The sequence below is a fragment of the Pteropus alecto genome, unplaced genomic scaffold, assembly GCF_000325575.1.
Source record: "Pteropus alecto unplaced genomic scaffold, ASM32557v1 scaffold146, whole genome shotgun sequence".
NCBI classification, from domain to species: Eukaryota; Metazoa; Chordata; class Mammalia; order Chiroptera; family Pteropodidae; genus Pteropus; species Pteropus alecto.
Window position 1 is genome coordinate 17,356,641 of NW_006442107.1, and position 21,999 is coordinate 17,378,639.

At 35.3% G+C, this 21,999-nt stretch overlaps 1 protein-coding gene across 1 annotated transcript in view; it reads right to left on the minus strand.

The window, feature by feature from the left end:
• DSG4 (desmoglein 4) overlaps positions 1-21,999 on the minus strand; it is a 39,045-nt gene that overhangs the window by 4,127 nt on the left and 12,919 nt on the right. The window contains exons 2-11 of the mRNA XM_015595647.1: positions 19,933-20,064; positions 18,182-18,337; positions 17,707-17,851; positions 15,022-15,188; positions 14,752-14,886; positions 13,747-13,932; positions 8,738-9,009; positions 7,329-7,468; positions 4,764-4,991; positions 2,230-2,535 (exon numbers count right to left, since the gene is read on the minus strand). Coding sequence (XP_015451133.1) covers positions 2,230-2,535; positions 4,764-4,991; positions 7,329-7,468; positions 8,738-9,009; positions 13,747-13,932; positions 14,752-14,886; positions 15,022-15,188; positions 17,707-17,851; positions 18,182-18,337; positions 19,933-20,064 — 1,867 coding nt within the window. The remainder of the gene's footprint in view (positions 1-2,229; positions 2,536-4,763; positions 4,992-7,328; positions 7,469-8,737; positions 9,010-13,746; positions 13,933-14,751; positions 14,887-15,021; positions 15,189-17,706; positions 17,852-18,181; positions 18,338-19,932; positions 20,065-21,999) is intronic.

The window sequence follows — 21,999 nt, forward strand, 5'->3', positions numbered from 1 at the left end:
ATATATATATATATTTGTAAGCCTATGTAGATGTGTGTACACTCATGAATAAATATGTATTTACCTCCATAGACATGTGTATATATGCAGGTACCTGGGTATGTATATATGTGCACTTACACCATCTGTGCGTGTGTATGTGTATATGTATTTTCATACACACATAGAATCCAATATATACAAACCCATGTGACCAAACACCATATACACACATATAAGTTAAAGACATAATCAGTACACTAGAGAATTGGATACAGGATTCATTATAGAACCTAGAGATAGGACCCTGCTTCAACCCTTACTATATTTACATTTATAATAAATCAATCAAATATCACCCACTAAATTTAATTGAGCTATCTACATTTATTAAGATTTTGTCTACAAAATATAATGGAACAATTCTACATTTTAGTCCATAAATACAGACACTTCTTACATTTTCAAAGATTTTAGAAAACACTGTTTAGTTCTTTAGGTCCATTCTACTTGCTTTTTATACTTCTCTAATTTCCTAGCATAATGTGCATTTTAGCAAATGGGTTAATTAGAAGTACAAAAGAATATATCAAAGCTGCTAAATTAAAATAGATAACTTGGCAATTTTACCATCTGTATCATGAACAGTGAAAGGTCAAGTTACATGTTTCCAGAGGGCCTTCTGGAAAGGATTAGAATTGATAGCCTGTAGGCAGCTGCTTCACTGGCACTATGTTTCTGTGAATTTAGACATGTGCTAGGTCATGCACCATCATAGTTATGAGCTCTGTCCCACCACACCAAATATAATTATACCAAATATAATTACTGTATGCATAATTTGAGCTAACATCGAAAGTCTTAATTTGAGGCCCTTTGGGAATAAGGTTTGGGCTAGATGCCTCTCCCTACCATCACCTTGCCCCTCCCCCCGTAACAGACTCTGGGCTTCTCCATTGAAAACAAGTAACTTTGTCTATAGAGGTATTCCCCTCCGATTTCACAATCAATTCAACAACTCTCATGCTTTCTTTGCCTGGTTCACGAAAAGTACTAGCCTGCTGGATATGGTACCTGATTCTGGGTTTTAATCTCTAAACTGCATATTAGCTTCATCAGGGAACTTAAGCATGCTGAAACTTGGGTCTTGTCTTGAGTACGCCTGTTTGAGCATGAGTGATTTTTAAAGATCTCTAAATAAAGCTTAAATATAAGCGGATGCCTCTACTCAGTTACTGTAGAGTCATGTTCTGGGAAAATGTCTCTAATATTGTTATGAGATTCACTTATGATCTATGGATAGCCTTGAAAAACAGGATTGTTTTAAAAAGAAAGCCTGCTCTAAAGTCAGTTGTTATTTTTAATACCTCAAAGCGATAATGCATTAAAACATATTAATAATATAGTTTGAAGAATTTAGTCATCTTTAATTTTAGAATCCAATTTTTGATCTCCACAAAATCTAAGTAATCCAAAATGTATGACGAATTTCTCCTTTGTGGAATATGTTTTAAAAAACAGTATAGGGAGAGGAGGACACTTTTTGAAATTTTTTGCTAGGGGCTTTGCTATTTCTATGACCATGGTCCTAGTTTAGACGTGCATCCAGAGCCCAAAAGCTGGTTCTCTTCTTTAGGCTCTTGTCACTGCTTCCCACCACACCAAAGTGATCAGGTTACCTGATCTTACAAGTCCTCACTGACTTCTCGCTGTCTATGAATGTTTGACCTGTAGGGAACGTTCCTGCAGGATGGCTTCCAGCCTCCACCTCCTGCGTGTGCTATGCCCTTCCATCCCTCTCCCACTGTTTGTATTGTTCCCTTATCCTAGATTGCTTTTCAGACACTCCTACGCAGATACCCCTTCTAAGAAAATCCTTAGCTTTTTAGGGCCAGGCTCAAAGCCACATCCACCTTAAAGACTTCCCCAGCCTTCCCACCTGGACTTAACTGCTTCTGCTTCTCTTCTCTTAAAATTTTCATTAAGATTTACCTTATACTTTGCTGTATTATACTTAGAGATTTGAATGTGTTTCCTGTCTTAATGAACTTCACTAACCCTAGACCTTTTTAGTTATCATTATTGAACAAGTACTTGCCCTTATCAGTCCCACTGTTTATTTCCTAATTTCCACAGAAGTTGCTGTAGATACCAAAATGAAATGGCCAAATGAACGTAGCCATCCAGTGAACTTGTTAACAATCTTATTTTGAAGAACTGTTGAAAAGAAGGATTTAATCCAGTACTCACAAAGCAGTAGTAAGAGGCCTAGAATGATCATGCCAATCCCTGCAGGTCCGAGACCCACATTTGAACGCTCTATCCGGTCATTAGGGACAGGCCCATATATGTCGTTGGTAACTGAGCTGCTGGCCCCAGTGTAGATGCCTGTGGTACTAGAATACAAGCACATGTGGTTGGTGTCACAATCACAGGCCTCTAACTGCACCATCTGTGGCAATTCACATGCTCTGTTGTAGCTGTCCTTCACTAGGACTGGGACTTGGTAAGTCCTGGCTAATAGAGGCTGCTCAGCCGTCAGGATCGCGGAGGTAGCTGCAAAGGAAGAAAGAAAGAAAAAATAAATTAAAATGGCTTGGGGGTAGTCTTTCCTAATACTCAAGACTAACTTAAGGCCTGATATATATTTTTTTATGTTCCCTTAGTTATAGAGCTCCCTGTACTTTTTTAAAACATTTATAATGAATTGTTTGAGACTTCTTCCTGCTGGATTGTTATTTCTATAAAGAAGGCTGGGACCCTGTTGCTTATTTCCAGAGTAACAATACTTGGCCTATAATACGCACTCAATAAATCTTTGTACGATGAATGAATAGTATTGAGTTGAAAGGAAATACTGGAAGTCTTCTATTTAGGAGTATGCTTTACGAAATCCTCTGTAGGACTATTGTTCATCTCATTCAAAATTGCTACCCTTTCATTTACAATTATTCTAATAACTATTATTTAAAAATTCTTTGTACTATCATTGCCTGTCAATTTTTATAGAAACTATTGCTTAAAACATTGGTGGAAATTTATCAAACCAAGAAAGGTTTAGAGATGATAAAATTTATACTTAAATCATATATAGTAATTGATTAATCCATAACTCAATTATTATTATGGTTCATTACTTTCAGTTAGCAATATGATTAACCGACTATGTCTACCAAAACGTAACCTGGGCACAAAGTAAGAACTGAATTAAGCAATGCCACAGCATGTTAGGTGAAAGTTTATTTTGTTTTTCAATACTAACATTGAAACAGGGCTCTAGGAATATTATTCTAGTATCATTGTATATTTTACTGGCAAAGTTATAAGGTCATTTGAACACCTTTACCATCCACTGTGTTGAACATTTTTTCTTACATTTTTACTCATAATATCTAGGACTTGAATGAAGAAAAAGTAGCTAGCAATTATTATTTAAGAATGGGATATTGGACTTTACAGAGGAAGGAGAATTCAGAGTTGTTTGGATTTTAATAGAATTGCTTTAATATGCTTGGCTTTTTAAAATATTAAAATGGTTTTGTGGGAAAGAGCTAAAAGGTTTTATGGTGAGAACAGTTTGCTTAAATTTGTCCTTTGACTAAGTCCTTAGTGGTGGCATTTTTTTCTAGCATTATCTCATGATTTCTCCTTCCTGACAATGGAAAAGCTTGGTGGCCTCTGAAAAGTGGGAAGTATGTCCTCTCACCTTGGGCTCTGCAGCACGACCCCCATTCCACCCCTCTGCCCCCCAAAGTCTTTCCTATTTCCCCAAATGAATGTAAGATTAAGGAGGTATCTTAGCCAGTTTAGGGCAAAGTCTTGTGGACCCTCAAAATGGGGGAAGCCAGCCATCACACATGGGCTTGACTGTGCGACCCCCATTCCACCCCTCTGCCCCCCAAAGTCTTTCCTATTTCCCCAAATGAATGTAAGATTAAGGAGGTATCTTAGCCCAAATGAGATCCTCTCACAGCATTTCGTTTTCTATTACACATTTAACATGTCAGGAAAAAGAACCCAGAGTATGTTAAATGTTATGTTGCCTAAAATGTACTTTCAGTTTTTATCAGTGTCAGGCCTTCATTTTTATACTTATAGCAAGAGTTAGCACAAATACACATACTATTCTGGGATATTTATACTTTATATGCTTTAGTTTATGAATTCCTTTGTATCTAAATGCTTCACACAATTCTAATTTTAATGCTGCATAGTACTACGTCTTAACAATATGTATCACAGTTTGCCTGATTGTTCTTCCAATACTGGGCAAATCGAATTGAACTTTTTACCTTTACAAATAAGTCTGAACTCATAGCTCTTTATAAAAACTTAGTGGGTAGATCTTATATGGTCTTAAGTGAGTAGAAAATGTCTAAGTGTATCTATGGGATACCTGAGTTTCAGAAACATTTAAGTGGCTTGCCTGAAATAATTTGAGATAGGAAATTATGACATCTGATGAGTTTGTTAGGGTTCTGTTTATTTCAAACTGATCAAATATTGATGTAGCACCCCACCTCTATATAATGATGGACAAACTGATATTTATATACTACTATTTGTAAATGTGGTATTGATAAAAGATTTTTACTTTTATTTCAGTTCAAAAATTTCCTAAATATCCTAAGTGTGTATATGAAAGATTGTCTTTTTCATTTAATATGAATATGGAAAAAATCATGGAAACAGATGGAAAATATTATTACATGACTCGACCAATTATTTTGTAATTGTTTTTGCTTTTGGTCTTTAAAGGATGAGCAAGTTTGCATTCCACTTACCATTTATTGATTTGATATCCCATAAGTCAGCTGTCCCTGGTGGTTGATCAACAACACAGAAGGTAAAGGGAGACCCATAAGAATGATGATTAACATCTCTCGCAGAGATAAGGATCGATGGAGAGGCAATGCAGATGGTTTCACTTTCAGCAAAAATGACAGGGCAATAATCATTGACATCAGGGACTTCGATACATATGGTTCCTGTAGCCGTTTTCCCAGAGCCATCTGAAACAACAAAGCATCATGGATGTTGGGGTAAATTGTATCAGGGAGAAAATTCAACCTCATATCCCATGATGATGCCACAGTATGCAGGAACGGTATGAATGACTCGTGAGATGGCGCATGATAGGTTCCTGCCTACTTCAACAACTTGAAGTCACCCTTGCCTTTGCTTGCTACCTTCCAGTCACACTGGCTTCTTTTTAGTTCTTTGAACAAATTTCTTCCTAACTCAAGACTCCCGTTTATTCTATTTACTCTTCCTAAAATGTTTTTCACCCTCATTTCATTTTGCTAAATCTTACACATCCTAAGATGGAAAATTAATATCCTTCCTCAGAGAAGGTTTACTGCTTTCTATTCCCACCCTGCCTTCATAAATGAGATCCCCACATGAGCTTAGAGCCTTCCATTCAGGATGCTTACTGATTCTTGAGGTGTTGAAATGACCACAATTGAAATTAAATAGTTGTTTGTGTATCTGTTCTTTTTATTTTCACCATTTATCTAAATTCCATTCATTAGATGACATTTCTCTCTGAAAAAGCATTTCCGAACACAAATATAAAAATATTTGATTTTTTTTCCCCTAACTTCTTTGAAACAAATTTTAGCTTAGTATAGTTTATAAGAAAGGGTGAAGGACCAAGAGATAGGAGCCTGGGCTTTTAGACCACTTTTCTACTTTATTTTCTGTTATAATGAATAATGAATTATTTTGTTTTTAATTTACAAAGAGTCTTAGTTTTATCACTTTCATCTCTTGGCTATTTTACCAGGTCATTTTTGGAGAAGTTAATAAACCTCGGGTTTTTATATACCTAAATGCTAGAGCCTTTTAGTTAATCAAATGGTAATAAACTAGAAGCCTTTCCACATCTTACATGGTTTTGTGCAGTATGTTTTTTATAACTGATTCGGCACTGGACTTTCATTAGAGAGACATTGGATTACCCCATAGACTGTTTTCTGTGTCTAATACTTTGGAGCTTTCTTACAACCTCGCGATGTGGCAACTCACAGCTCAAGTTATTGCTGACAGCATTTACTCCCCAATTTGGTTTGCTATATTAAGAGCAGGTGGCCCAGCATCTTTGAGCAAACTTATCTGAACCATATGGATGGCTCTGTGCCAGTGAAGATACTCTGCTTAGGTGAATAAACTATGGCCCTTGTTTTTAGTTTTCTGTCAATACATTTTGATAATTTTTGTATCTCTATTCACTTAAAATGACTAATTTTTATTCCAGTTTTTGAAGATTTTCGCATAGAACCAATATACAAACATATGCTCTGATCGACATGCTTAGAGTCCATTTTAGAACAGGCTTTCTAGAATACTGATAATGAATAAGATTATATCATTTATATAGCTGACCCAGCTTAAAATTGACACTCACAGGATGAAGACCAGAGTATATAGATTGTATCTGCTTGGATATTACCAGGGTTTATTTTTTAATCTTACTGTGCTCATTTATCTCTCTTTTTGTTTGCTACTGTAAAGCTCAGATGTAAACTTAATGCAAACCTGGCGTATCTATCTTCTATTAGGTATGTATCTGGGACATCTATTTTCCTTCTTTCCTGGTTACTGACCTTTTCTGTTGCTTTGTTTTGTAGTAGCTGGTTTCCTAGGTAGTGCTCCAGAGAATCATTAACTATTGATAAATAAACAAATTCCTGTTGTTACTCACCAAGAGGAAGGCTTAACAGATTTTCCCACGTGAAAAGCAACTAAGTTACAAGTTATTTCAGTGCATCTGCCCTTACAACTTTTAATTTGGATCTTATACTGGGAATGACCTTGTGCTTCTTGGTTCTTAACATCTTACTTTGGACACCATGTCTAATCAAGCAACACTCACACAGGCCTGTCACTGTAGCTCAATTTTAGTGACTCTAAAATAACTGCACTCTTTGGGACACTGCCTTTCCAGCAGGTCATCTACAGATGAACTTTGTGCACATCTCATAGCACTTAACTTTAAGTAAACATTCCTAACCTACTTTACAGGTTGGATTAATTATCTCAAGAAATGAGGCCATAAACAGAAACTGAATTTTATTTATGTATTTTAACTTTTATGCTATACACTGTAAGTCACATATAATTCTTTTTTGAAAGTAGGTGAAATAAATTATGACAAATGTAAATTATAGTTGTAAGTGTACTGAATTCAGTTCTTGGTCTAAGGTATTTAGAACTCTATAAAAGTCTTACTGACACCACTGAATAATATATTTATTTGAGTCAACCTAATATCAATATTAGAATAATATTTATATTTAACACAACAATAATAATTTTATTAAAATATTAAAAATAAATTTTCTTACCATCTACAGCCAGGATCTCTGCTGTGTACATCCCGTTGGTAATATATTTTGACTTCTTATCAAATTCCCTAGAAAATTGTATCTCACCAGTCCTCGAATCAACTTTTAACCAGTTGCCTGCATCATGTCCTATGATATATCTGTTTTTAAACAAATAAGTTCATCATTTCCTTATATGAAAGTGAAGAATTTTAAGTCACATACAATGTGCTAAATTTATATTTGGTGTTTTCATGCTTTACGATGATAATTGCCTTGGTTTATAAATATATATATTAATAAAATTTCAGGATTGAACATATTAATGCACGGGTTCACACAGAGTTTTAAAATTCAGAATTTTTATTCTTCTAGCTCTTACTATAATTGTTAATAAAATGTATAAATCTCCTTCAGGTCTGTTTATTAAATTATAGCAACATCAAAGGAATATCCATTATTCATTTTCACATGTTTTGCACTTTGTTTTCCTAGGTTTTAAGGCATACTGGTTTCAGAGCACCTTATTGTTGATTCTTTAGGAGTTGTGGTATTATCTGTTCTGCTTGTGTATATAAGTTTTGTGACATATAATGGATTCAAAGTGCTTGACCTTATTGGAAGAAGATCTGGTCTGATACTATGTCTGTATCAGGCATAGTTTTAAGTATCCAAGGAATTTATCTGACAGACTTCATAATTTTTGTTGTCTGTTAATTTGTTAGCTGATTAAGTAATCAAAATTGTTAATATAAAATAATTCATAAGTTGATAAACTATTCACTTAAAAATATTGGGCATAAGAAAAAAGAGAGATAAAGAAAGGATATAAAGAATATTTACATATTTGACTATAGTTTTTTCTAGAATATTTTACAGTCTGTGTACCTGTAAGATACCCTGATTCCTACCTTTCTGTTTTTCTAATTCCAACGCTCTTCGTGTTCATCAAATTTCAGAAATACCTGTTTTAGCTTCTATTATCTTTTTATTTTCTCTTAGATTCAGGGGAAGGTTGAAATTAGCTCTAAAGTTATGGATAGCACAAGTTTTAAGGACACAGCTGTGACTCATCTTTTATGATATCTTATTGTTTACAATAAGGCTTAATCAGCCCAGGTCCAGGGTGGTACAACCTGCCACAAACGATCAAAGAGACTCACAGAGTAACTGTAGGTGGCTCTGGTGTTACAGATACTCCCTGGACACAATTATCCTTACAACTAGTTGGAGCTCTTTCAGCCTCTAAAACAGTATTAAAATTCTAAGAAAATATCAGTGCCACAATAGCCTTCTGTAACAGACAGATGAACAGGAAAAGAGAAACTCCAAAAATATTTCAACCCACATACACTAGCACATGCTACATAAGTGAACACTGGATGGAACCTTGCTTCAGCGTTCTAACATGAGCAAAATATCTGCAGTACCTGACATTTGTTGCAGGATTTCCTGTGTCCAAATCTACAGCTGTATACGTGCCAAGCACATAATTCAATAAGGAATCTCCTCTTACTCCTTCTCGCATACTGAAAGTCATAGAATTTGGATCAAATATGGGTCCTTCTCTCACATTAATAACCTGAATTCTCACAGGTGTTGAGTGCATTCGGAATCGAGAGGCGACTGAGTGGTGAAATTCAGCTTGGTTTTTAACTCCAATACTGAGATGAATATTAGGCACTTGTTCATAATCCAGCATCTGAAATGATAGATAGTGAAAAACTCTGAAACAGCCAAAGGACTCTCTTTTGTTAGAGTAAAAAGCCATGATAAGAAATCAACAAACTAGAATAAAGTCCAGGAGCTATGAATATCAGATTTTGAATTGATAGAATTTTATTTATTACCGCATGAAGTATTTCAGACATGTTATTCCCTTTATCTTTTAGCATAATCAGGTGCCTAGGTTATTTAGGCCTGTGACTTTAAATTCTCATTTGGAATTTTGAATTCTTATATAAAAATCCTAAAATGAAAAGGATCTTTCTTGTCAAATGAGGTGTTGATGAAAAATTAAAAAAATAAACTTAGAATGAAATAAACACATATACCAACAGAGGTCAAGATATCAGTGCTACCAGCAAAAGACTCTGAGATAAATCTCTGCTTTTCAGGGAAATTCTATGACATCACAAGTATTTTATTAAGTTTAAGTTATATTCTACACAAGAACTGGCTTAACATGCCTCACTTAAATTTCAGTTAAAACCTTTGAGGTTTAGGATTTCGATTGCTTTTGTACATCTGTTCCCCTCCTTGGTCTACATAATGCCTAGCACAGAGCCGAACATGAATTGTGTACTAAAAAATGGATTTTCAACTGGAAGAGATTCCTCTTTTACAATCCAATTTTTATTTTCTAAAATTGCATGCTGTCTTTAAATAAATGAAAAATCTGAGATCCTCTATTCTGGTAGAGAAATCTCTTGGGGTTTTCTTGTGCAGACACATATATGTGCTTTTCGTCAGAATAGTTCTCTTCCTGTTGAATAGAGTGGTGATAATATATTAATATATTTTCTAAAGTTGTATAGACATTCACAGAATTCAAGGACAGGAAACTGGCTGAGGGTTCATCTTCCCTCTAACAGGGAGGATAAAAGGCAGATAAAGGAAAGGCAGAAAGTCCTCATCCATTCTTTGCAACTGGGGCCTTTGTCAAGCGTTTTCGGATTGTATCCAGAGGTCAGGGTTGTGCAAAGAGTAATAAAACTGTTTACAACCGAGTCTCTGCTTGGAGTTAGAATGGAGAGGCTGCAAAGACTCAGTTTCTACAGTTTAAAGGACAACTGAAGAATAATCACTTACGAAGAATATGCAGGTATATGTTAGAAAAGGTGGGAGACCAGCCTTCAGGGTCTAAAGAGAACCTCTGGAAGGGCTTGGGATGAAGAGAATGCCTTCAGAAATAGATTTGGCTTCTGGACAGTTTTTGCTGGAGTAAATTTTAATACAGAAGCTAAGCTGTAAGATTCTCATATCCAGTTTTTTTGAGAGGTCTAATTTAATATGACACTGTTAATTCTGAGGGGACACAGATTTGTTTTAGAATTAAGTATGAAGAGAGTTAAGGTAGGGGTTTGGAAGTCTCCATTCAAAAGGAGCAGTTTTTCTATGGTAAGGGACCAAGGAAATGGTCAAATATCTGCTGGGGTATGTATGTTTTGCTTTTCAATAATTAAAAAGTTTTCTGGTACAAATGTGTCTGAGGCACACACAGCAGTGCACACACAGTTGGGAAGGAACTTACAGAGGTGAACAGAGTGGGGAAAAATATCTCAAGGCACTGCTTTTCTAAAACTTGTTTTACTGGCCAGAGATGACGTACGAAAGTGGCAATTAAATATAACTTTGGAATTGGGGGATGTGATTGGATCTTGTCTTTGTCATTTGCCACTTGGGTGAACATAGATAAATTAGTTTTCCACTTGATTTTGTCTCACTTTCTATAAAAAAGGAATCACAATATTTTCTTCCTAGAGTTGTGATAATTAAATGAGATATTATGCACAAAGCCGCTATACATACACACAATATAACCCAATAGTTAGTGTTTAGTGATTGCTTAATAAACATTAATTAGAACTATTATAAAAATAGAGAACCGATATTTCTTTGTTAGAATTCTAATTGGATTGCATTTTGCTTTTCTTCTGAATGTTGAAATGAATGTGTATATATACACACATAAATATTTAAATTTTTGTTAATATTTTCATACACGATTATCAATAAATGCCAAAAGAAATTGTTTACAGAAAGATTTTTAATTTTCTTAAAGATTTTGTCTCATTAAACTACAAGTTCCTTGAGAACAGGGACCATGTCTCATTTATTTTCATATCCCTAGCTCATAGTAATTCTCAATAAATTTGAGTTGAATCGAATCACTTATAATGTCCTTAGACTAAGAAAAGGGTTATAGAAAGCTTAGTCAAAGGCTCATGACTGAGGGTGGCTTGAGTGAAAATGGAGAGGGTACAAAGGGCCATTAGTGACCTCATTCCAAATGCTGAATCCTGGGAAAATTACACACATTCTCTAAATACATAGTTCTTCTGGCTGTGTGCTAACATACATATTAAAGTTTTTAATTTCATTTTAATTAGCCTTTCTATATTATTTTGATGTTTAAGCATATTTTTTCTGCTCTCTTTAAGAGACTTAGGAAGTTATCAAAAGATACTTTGTCTTCATAACATCTAACACTATCTTGACTATTTTTCATGAAATTGAATTTCTAATAGGTTTTTATTGGCTATAAAATAAATATATCTTTTAAAAACTTTTGCCTCTCATAGAAGACATGGAAGTCATAGATGACCATTTCCTGAATTATTAATGTTTTCATGTTCATTTTTATGATTTTATGTAAAATTATGCAGTCAAGCTCAGTGACTCCCATTTGGGTGAGATTTGCACTGTTAATTTCAGGTAAATGTCATCACAACATCATCCTCAAAATCTTGAGTCTCCACTATCTTCTGGACAGTGGGCTAGGTGGTAGGGATAGAAAGATATTTAGGTCAAGTTATTTGTGGACAAAGTTCTTACTATTATTTTAGTATTCTGGGAAGCAAACCCAAAGTGAAAAACAGTTACATATTACAAAGATAATATGCGAAGTCAAAAATTAAGATGGTAAGAGGACAGGTCAGAATTACATGACATGTCTAGATCTTGATTTTTAACCAAGATGAAAAGTTAAATTCTGATCTCTGTAAAAACAAACAAACAAACAGACAAACAAAGACTTGACTAAATATTTAGAATTTGAATAGATGGTCTGTGACCTTTTGTTTCTCTCTTCCTGTCCATATCGCATTTGGCAATAGCTCTTATATCTGATCCCTCATTTCCATTTTTACTGTTATTGCCTTAGATCAGATTCTTAGCACCTAAGGACTTGATTAATATAATAATAATTATTTTTTTAACTTTAATCTTTCTAGAGCTGAGCTCATAATGCTACTATTTAAAAAAAATTCAAAAACTTTTCTTGGTCTATAAGTAGAAGTTGGCAAACTTTTTGGTTAAGGGCAGATAGGTTTTGGAGTTATATATAGTTTTTATCTCAAGCATTCAACTCAACCAAAGAGTATGGAAACAGCCACAGGAAATACATAGATGAATGAGTGTGGCTTTGTTCCAATAAACTTTTATTTGCAAAAAGATGGCAGGTCAGATTTGGCCTGTGCGCCATCATTTGCTGACCCCTGGTCCAAAGCAATGTTTCTCAAACAGGAAAGTCATGGTATATCCTTGGAGTTCCCCAGTTTTCTTAAGGAACTCTGAAATTTTGTGTTTTCATTTGAATGACAATATTAAAAAGCATAAATAGATTTTTTCCATAATTTTGATTACTACCTCATAAATTAATATACCACATGATTTCAGTGCTAGTGGTTGTGTTTCATGGTAAAGTAGTAATACTCTAATTGGTTTAGACAGTTTTGAAAAGAACAGAGAAAGACCTCAATATGTGAACAATATGTTTGAATTACATGAAGGCTAAATGGCTTTCTAGTATACCGTCTGAAAAAAGTTTCACAGTAACTGGAATAGAGAAAAGTAGTGACGGAATTGAATAATCACAGTTCACACTCTGTGCCAAACTAAATGCGTGTGTGTGTCTAGTAGTATATATTTTCATTGCTGTAAGTTCTGTTTACATTGGTAGTAGTAATTTTGTTTGAAAAAAAAATAATTTCCCTTATTATACCAATGTTAATTCGAATCTTATTAGTTAGTAGTTTTGTTTCTAATTTGTAATTTTAGATTATATTGCAGCCCATAAGGTAAAAGCATAAAGTAACTTAAGAAAAATTAATCTATAGGAAAAGCCAAACCCTGTAGTCTAGTTTCTCAGCAGACCAAGTCAGACTCAACATCTTTGTTCTTGCATCTCATTGCTTCCTTTAGTGAATACTCTGCTACAGCCCCACAGTGTTGCTCACCATGCCCCCTATGTGTGTGCTCATTTCATTACCCACATTAGCAACGCTGCTTATAAGGTCCTGCTTAAACTTTATTCCATGCATGAAGTCTTCTCAGGCAAATCTAGCATAAAAGGATCTCCTCTTATCTCAATAATTATCTCACCCATTTTGGCAATTGGTTATGTTTAATATAACACCTATACTCCTATTTATTGTTTTTAATTCTTGTGTTATTATCTAATTTGGAGATCCTTGACTTCTCAACTAGATATTGGGCACTGTGAGAACAAAATGGCCTTCTTATTTTTCTTGGTAATAAATATTGTGTTGCTGGGCTGTAAGTCTCAACCTGACACAGTAAGTTAACTTAGAGTGCATGCTTGCTTGTTCACATAAACAGTATTCATTGTTATGGGGTACTTTTTGTAGGCAGATTCTATTTCTATGAGTATTTTAAAACTTCTTTAAAATAAAATATTGCAGATCCCATACTGTACCTTGACGACTTTCAAAATGCCTTCATTGGTTCGTGGGTCTGTTTGAATATCAAACCAATTTCCATCATTTCCAGAGAGAATTAAATATTTTGCCAACCAATTATCGGTGCCTTCTTCATCAAGATCAATTGCTTTTAATCGTATCAGTTCTGAATTTAAGCAATTCTCTTCAATGCTTGCTGAGTACTGAATGACATAGATCAATTTTATAATCAAATAATTTTCAAAAGAGGAAATATATTTAATAATACTTAATTGTCATTTAAAATACTAGCAACGAACTATGCCAATGATTTTTGCACCATTATTAAATGCCATATGTCTGATTAGAAATCTAAGAATAGAATGATTATAAGATAGTAGAACTGATTTTCATGTGCTATATACGAAATCAAAGTCAAACTGACACTTCGTTTCATTTTATTCTTGCTTATTTTAAATTTTCCTTAATTTACTCCCTCCTTTTTCTGTAAAGAGCCAGATAGCTAATGTATTAGGCTTTGTGGGCCAGAGAATTCATGTTTCAACTGCTATTCTCTGCTGCTGTAGCATCAAAGCAGCCACCGACAACATGGAAAGAAATGAGCATGTCGCCCAGTAAAATATGTGTGTGTGTGTATTTTTACCAAAACGAGTGATTTGATTTTGACTTTATGCTTCTTTTTGCTTAAAAATGAAAGTGGAAGTTGAGAATGTTTGGGATTCTGTTAGAATTAATTTAGAAAAGCATCAGGCATATAAAGATACTTCAATGTTGTTACATGATTCTCGGAGTTAGATTAATAAATTTTCACATTACTGTGATGTGAGAGTATGGAGGAGAGGGTCTGTTGCTTTCGCAGGGGAGGTTTGCATGCACTAGTGACTCAAAGGCAAATACGAAATATTAAGGTATATTATTATATGTTAAGAAATTCTAAGGTTTATACAGCAAAAGTGAGCATATCCATACATGTAACAGGATATTAACACTTATGGAAAAGAATTAGAAGAGTAACAACTTACAGAAGTTTTCTCCAAGGTGGGGAAATTATCGTTGACATCTAAAACCTTGATTCTACAGGCACACTCGGAAGAGAGTCCATCTGTAGCTCCATCCCGATCCGAGCCCCTCACGAGGAGGTTATACATACTGTGTTGCTTAATTAAAATGAAAAAATTTGTAAGACTCTTCCCTCCTTTACATTGGAAGAAAGGCATACATAGATCATTTCATCTTTGTCTTTTCAAAATTGTGTTCTTGAATTCTTATCATTCATTCACAGAAGGCTTTACCTCTCTGTCAAGGAAACTGGACATCGTGCGGACTTCTCCAGTGTACCTGTTCAGGATGAACATTGGTGCACCTGCCGGCTCCTGAGATATAATCTTGTAGGCGATTTTAGAATTCAGATGGTTGTCTTCATCTGCATCTGTGGCACTTAACTTTACTACCAGTGTGTCTATAAATGAAGATAGAGGTGGAAAATGTTTGAGCCTTGTTAGGATCAACTCAGCAAATCATCAGGCAAAAGAAGAAAGAGTGATTGGCCTTCTCCTGCATTCTCTCTCTTCTAGTTATCCATGAGAATATATTACCATAACTCAAGCTGCGCCACTGATTACAAAAATAACAAAGGTATGCTTCTATAAAATCCTTTACCATTTATAAAGTACTTGCACTCCTTAAATGATTAAATGGTGAATTAACAGCAAACATAATAATCTCTAATGTATAAAAAAGTTCAAAAGACTTTATCATAAAGCTGAAGAAACTGACTTTATCAATTTGTTTTTGCTACAGTCTTGTGAAATTATCTTAAAATACTTTATTAAGGAAGATGATAGCTTAATTAAATTCAACATGGCAGTTATTTATTGAGCACCTGTATTCTTTATTATTACTCATTGAGAAAGCAGAGAATTATTATTGGTTGCCTTGGAGGATAATAGTAATTTACTGAACAGTCAAACATATATAATTATTGAGAAGATTTATCTGCAGAAATATAAGAAGTTCTTAGTTACTCATAGTGACAAAGTACAGGCATTCTAATCTAATCCCCAAGGATACCAACCCACAGGTAGGTCCCTAATGTTTTTGTGTTTCCTAGCCAGGCTTCAAAGTGACAAATCCTAGCACAGAGAATCAGGGACCTCTTGAGTAGATAGAGCTACGTTTCATGGAAGTCATAGTTTATGAAAGTATGCTCTGGCCCTCTGGTTAACTCTCCTCACATGGGGAAGCTTAACAAGGCTGCTGATCAGCAACCGAGTGGATGGGGATGTGGATTTCACCTTCTCTCCCTTCGCCAAGCTTGTCCGGAAATACGTTAGTGAGGAAACACGAACTTCGGAGACCTTTCTTAGGCAAAAGCTTCATTTTTCCTCTTTGTGTCCTCCCTTCCTATGTTATTAAAAATTTTGTGTTTTTTATTTTCAACATCACTTATTTTAGTGGATTTGAAGGAGTTCCCCTGACACCCTCTCTTGGCCCCCGCTTTTTGTTATGTCTTTCTTTCTCTCCTTCAGCATTTGTCTCTTTCCTCTTTTCCTCCAGACTTCTCCATCCTCCTTTCTTTGACTCTCCGTTGTTATCTCTAGCTTACGTTCTTATTTGCCTTTCTTGTAATTTCTTTTTTCTGTTCTCTTTCCCCAAATTTTATTTATAGGCACAATTGCACATATAGAGGTGAAAGGAATAAGAAAAGTAGAGGAGTGGGAGAAGAAAGAGGCAGAAGGCAATGAGGGAGAGAAGACAGGAAAGTAGCAATGTAGGAGAAGTGTAAGTGTAGACAGGAAAGATGTTCAGGAGGAGTTATAGAAAGAGGGAAAAAGAGAAGAGTATTTGAGGTGGAGATGGAATTATGCAGGGTAGGAAAAATTAAAAACAAATGTGAGAGGACGTAATGTAACTTGCTTTGTAGATGTGAAGACCAGTGATTATCTTTCATGATTGACCTGATGGGTGCTGTCAGGGAGGGGAATTTCCCCCTACACCTTTCTTAAGTTCTTATGGTTGGGCTAATAATAAAGTTGACACAAGACCAGATTAACAGGAGGAAAAATCCAGTTTAATATGTGCACATGGGAGAATCATAGTGATGTTCTGAGAAATGATAGACTAGCCAGCATTTTATATACTTTTTAGACAAAATAAAAATGAAGTTTTGAAGAATTGATAGGACAGAAAAAAGTTAGTGGTCATTAGAAAGAAATCTGAGCAAGGTTTGAGTATTCATTTAGGAGAAGTCTAAACAAAATTTGGGCGTAGGCAATAAATTAATAAAGATGCAGTGAGGTTTGTTTATACAGGCTCTTTGGCTTTGTATTCCTTCACTATAGTTATATGAGTGTTTCCAGGTGCAGGAAGGGCACCTTTAACATGGGAAATTTATCTCCTGTTTTCAAGAGGACACACACACACACACACACACACACACACACACACACAGAGAGAGAGAGAGAGAGAGAGAGAGAGAGAAGTTCTTCATGCACTGGCAGTTTTTTAAGTAACTTTAATTCAAAATAATCAGTGTGCCATATGTGGGATATTTTGGGGCAGCCTACTGTATGTCCCGACAGTACAATTGCAGATGCATCTTTCATCACTCCCTATCTGGTGTGGTTCAGCCCAGAATTTGAAGAATGGCACAGAACAGGGCCCTTTTTCACATTCATGGTTTCACCTCAGTTTACTCAATAAAAAGTTAACCACAAGCCCAGTAATCATCTCTGAGGAAGGTGCTCTAAGCCCCCGCTAAATCACACGTATAAGAATCTTCCACAATGAGAGAATGTTTAGCATTTTAGACATGATTTTTTTCTAGCTCAGTTTTAAGTTAGAATTTGTGGGGTTTCTTCAAAATACAAGTTTGACAATTTCTAATTTTTAAATTATTTGTATTTCAATCTCCTAAAGCTTTTGACTGAGAGAAATAAATGTGGTATAATGCAGAGAAAGAGTATCATTCTACTTACTTGCATCGCTGTTTTCTTCAATGCTGGCTGTGTACACATTTTGTGTAAAGACTGGGGGGTTATCATTTATGTCCATAACTTTGACTCTAAGCTCAAGAGGCCTTTCTAAATCTTCACCCCGTGAGTTCAGAGCCCGGCAATAGATCTGTGGAAAGTTGGAATAAAAGTCTTTCTCCACCAAAGGAAATTACATAACATTCTTGAAAATATATAAGGAAATGAACAAATAAACAATTTTCCCAATGAATTCAGACTATTTTACAGTCTAGTAATTTAAATGTTCTCAAGACATTTGATAACATGCATAGGCAACACATGAGAGAGTCCTGAACTATAAACTTTTCATATTCTTTTTATTTGTTCAAGCCCTTTATTTGTTTTTAGAAAAAGTAAGCATTAATCCTGAGATGATATTTTTTTTTAAAAAAAGAAGAAAAATAATATGCCTAAATTGAAACACACTGCTGCGACTTACCAAGAAAAGTGGAGTTATCTCTCTGTCTACCACTGAGGTAATGTTAATTTCTCCAGTCTGAGGATTAATAGCGAACACTCCATAAGGTGGGCGATCAATTCCCACCCCAGAGATGCGGTATGTAATCTTCTGGTTCACCTCACAGTCTGATCGAATCTACAAGAAAAATGGCTGGGTTAAGAGTAGATCATAAACTTCAATGTACTGGAGAAGGAAATGGCTTTGTAGCCAGATAGGTTTTGTATTAAAAACTGGCACCGTGACACAGGCCTGTGTGACCTTGGAAAATTCACTTAACTTTGACAAACACCAGCTTATAATGAGATAATACCATTTACATCTCAGGTTTGTTGTGGGGATTGTATGAAGTAACTATATACACTCTACCCTGATGCCTGACATACGGCACATACACGCTTGATGCTAGCTTTGTTATTAACACTACATTGTTCACGTCTCTGATTTTCTTTGCATACAGAGAAAGAGTTTGACAGAAGAAATCACAAATTTATTATTTTTAAAAAATATTTTATCATACTAATATGTATCCTGCCTAGACTTGAGTTTGAGATTTAATCAAAATGGCAGATAACTTACATTAAGGAAATCAGAAGAGAAATACAGTGTTTAGAGTGACTGGCAATAATTTCATAAATCAAGTCCTACTGTATCACTTATCTGCCAAATAGATTTTATAACAAATATTCTGTCGTATAAATTTTGTTTTAATAGTTTTATATCTATGGCTCATAAATTTAAACAAAAGTAGTTTAAATTTTGAAATCTAATTGATATACTGGAGATGAGGACACAGTAAAATACTAAGATTTTTGCTCAGATACCCACAATTAAGTAAAGGCAGTTAAAAATACAACTTGAGAGAACTCCACTCTAATCGAAAGATCTTATTTATACAGATGAAAATCTAAGAATCCCCCAATGCAAATAAAAAGAAAAGAATATATAGTATAAGTGGGGTAACATAAAACTGTAATTGTGAGCTGAAGGGAAACAATAATAATTTAAAAGCTTTCCAAAAATTTGAAAACTTCTGAGAGAGAATAAATTTCTTTTCTTGAGCTGAGATTATATCTATAATACCATTGGAGTGCTTACTATATTTTTAATGTAAAGCTTTAAGGAAGGAATTCTGGTAGATCACTACCCTTGACCTCAATAGTGGCCCAAGGCCAAGAATCCTAGAAGAAGCTAATGAAACAGTTAATGTGGATTCTATCCTTCATGGATAAATTTATGACACATTCTTTCCTTAATTCTTCTTCCTTATTAATAGTCATTATTTGAAATAATTTTTAAGGCTTTCCTAATTTCTGGATGAAGGAATCTAGTGAGAACTTTTGACACTGTCCTTACTTTCTTGGAAAGAGTTAATCAATTCTTTAAACTTTTGATTTTTGAGGGCTAGTCAAAAGACTATTAAAACATCATAAATTTCCCATACTATGCAGATGATGATAGGCAGAAGACAAATGGACAGACAAAGCCCAGTAATGCCGGATGTCTAAATTTCTCTTCTAAGATCACTCAAGGACCTCTGCTCTGTATCAGCTCCCAGAATGTGATAGTCAAAATGGTGCCTCAGCGGAACGAACAAATGACTAAACGTCACCCATCTTCCTAAGACGCTATGGAGTAATGAAGACTGCAAATCCTCAAAATGTTTGAGGGCTTTCCTGTCCTGCAAAACATTTGTTATCAGCACAAGGTACTCCTGTTCTTTCATCACTTACTCTGGCAATTGGATTCCTCTTGGAGTTGTCCTCTCCTTCTCGACAGGCGGCAGCAAACTTGATCCACTCCCGCTTTTGTCTTCTGACAGTTTGCCATTTTGTAGTGCCATTTTCCATGTCTAATTCTTTCACCTTAAGCAAAAATAGTTAAAATTTTGTATAGTGTTAGAACAATTTTACTTAGTAAATTTTTCAACACTGTAAGGTGTGCTCAGAAGAAGCAATGGTATTGAATTTGAAGACTAAAAAAACCTTTTTACTGATTTACAACTTTAGTTAGATAGTTTTGTCATCCTTACTGGCTACTTCTTCTGGAATCATCTCAATTCTAATTTGACTCTAGTGAAACAAATTTCATTAGCTATGTGCAAAGCTCATAATATGTTATATTGGGTAATATCATGTATATAGTTTTTCTTCTTTCAGTTTACCCTCACTGGTTAGCAGACATTTGGTCTTGTACAAAATGTCCATGGAAACATTTGAAGTTCACGCAAAAAAGTCCTTGATATTTAGTCCTGTTAAAAATGTCCATGGGGATGGAAAGCCAACCCACCTACCTAATCCCATGTGCCATTCCCAGTTATTTGTAACTGCTAATGTACTTGTTGAGACATAGATAATTGTTTGTTTGTTTAAGCTAAGGCTTCATTTCATTGCCACTTTGAAGGAAGGAGATATTCCATGTGAATGAAGCTTATCCTTTTAAGAAACAAAGCATTTACATTTTTTCTCCTTTTGATATAACTTCCTAAAATGTACCACTTATTCCCAATTTTTTTAATAGAGATTAGAAAAGTAATTATATTTTCTTCAATTATTTGATATCATTATAATTAAAATTTAACTACTATAATAAAATAAAGCCTGGCCAGAGGGGACAGTAGCTTTATTTCCTGAGTACCACTCTAAATGACACCAGATCCTTTGTGGCAGAAAAAACATGGTGGAGTGAGAGCTGTACCCAGATTTCTTCTCTTGAAACGACAATAAGCTGAACATCTAAAACTCGAAAAAAAAACCCACCCAAACTGCACACCAGCTCGTCTGACTGTGGGATCTGCACATAAGAGCTACTACAGGTCAGAACCCCAAGTGTGGGACGGTGGACTGGGAGCAATAAAGAAGCTGCCTCTAGCCGCCGTGGGAGCTCCCTCCCTGTAGGAGGAGGGGGAGGAGTGAAGCCATGGTGACTTCCCTGAACAGCCCTGCTGGAACTTCTAGCAGCCAGCAACAGGGCCCAGTCATCAGAGCAGAAAGCAGAGTAGCGGCTGGCAGAGAAACAACAGTAATTGCAAACCAAGGCTGAGCTGCAGGTCCCAACCCCCAACCCAGGGGGCCTTCCCCCCATACCTTCTGAGACGGAACACCGCAGAGCCCCAGGGGATTCTGAGCAGATGCTACTGAAACTGGTGCTAACACTGACAGGGACTGAAACAGGGTAGCGAGTGTGATTAAATATCTATCAGAGAATAAAAACCCATTTTTAAAGCTTTATATAAAGCAGAGATCCAAGATTTTTAAAGCTATATAAAGCAGAGATCCAAGAGGCTTAGATGCCACCTACTGGAAACCAAAAGAAAAGTGCCTTCTTTGCAACAGGCTAAAGAGAGACCTTGATATAATAAATCTTCTTTCTGGAAAAAAAGCAGAATACACTTCCCCATATGCTTCCATTAATGCCTAGGTGGAGAAATAGTCCATTAAACACCATGAACAACCAAGGTGACAAGGCATCTCAGAAAAAAAGAGAAAAAGCTCCAGAAAATAAACTTACAGACATGGAAATATGCAACTTATCACTTTTTTTAAGTTTATTGGGGTAACATTGGTTAAAACAATTATATAATTTTCAAGTGTACATTATACATTGAAATCTGTATAATCTATTGTGTGTTTACCACCTAAATTCCAGTTTCCTTCAGCTACCATATATTTGATCCCCTTTGCATCATCTACTTCTCCCCTCCTCACTCACCCCACTAGTAACCACTAGTCTATAGTCCTCTGGTAACCACTAGTCTGTAGTTCATGTCCATGAATCTCTGTTTGTTTTGTCTGTTACCA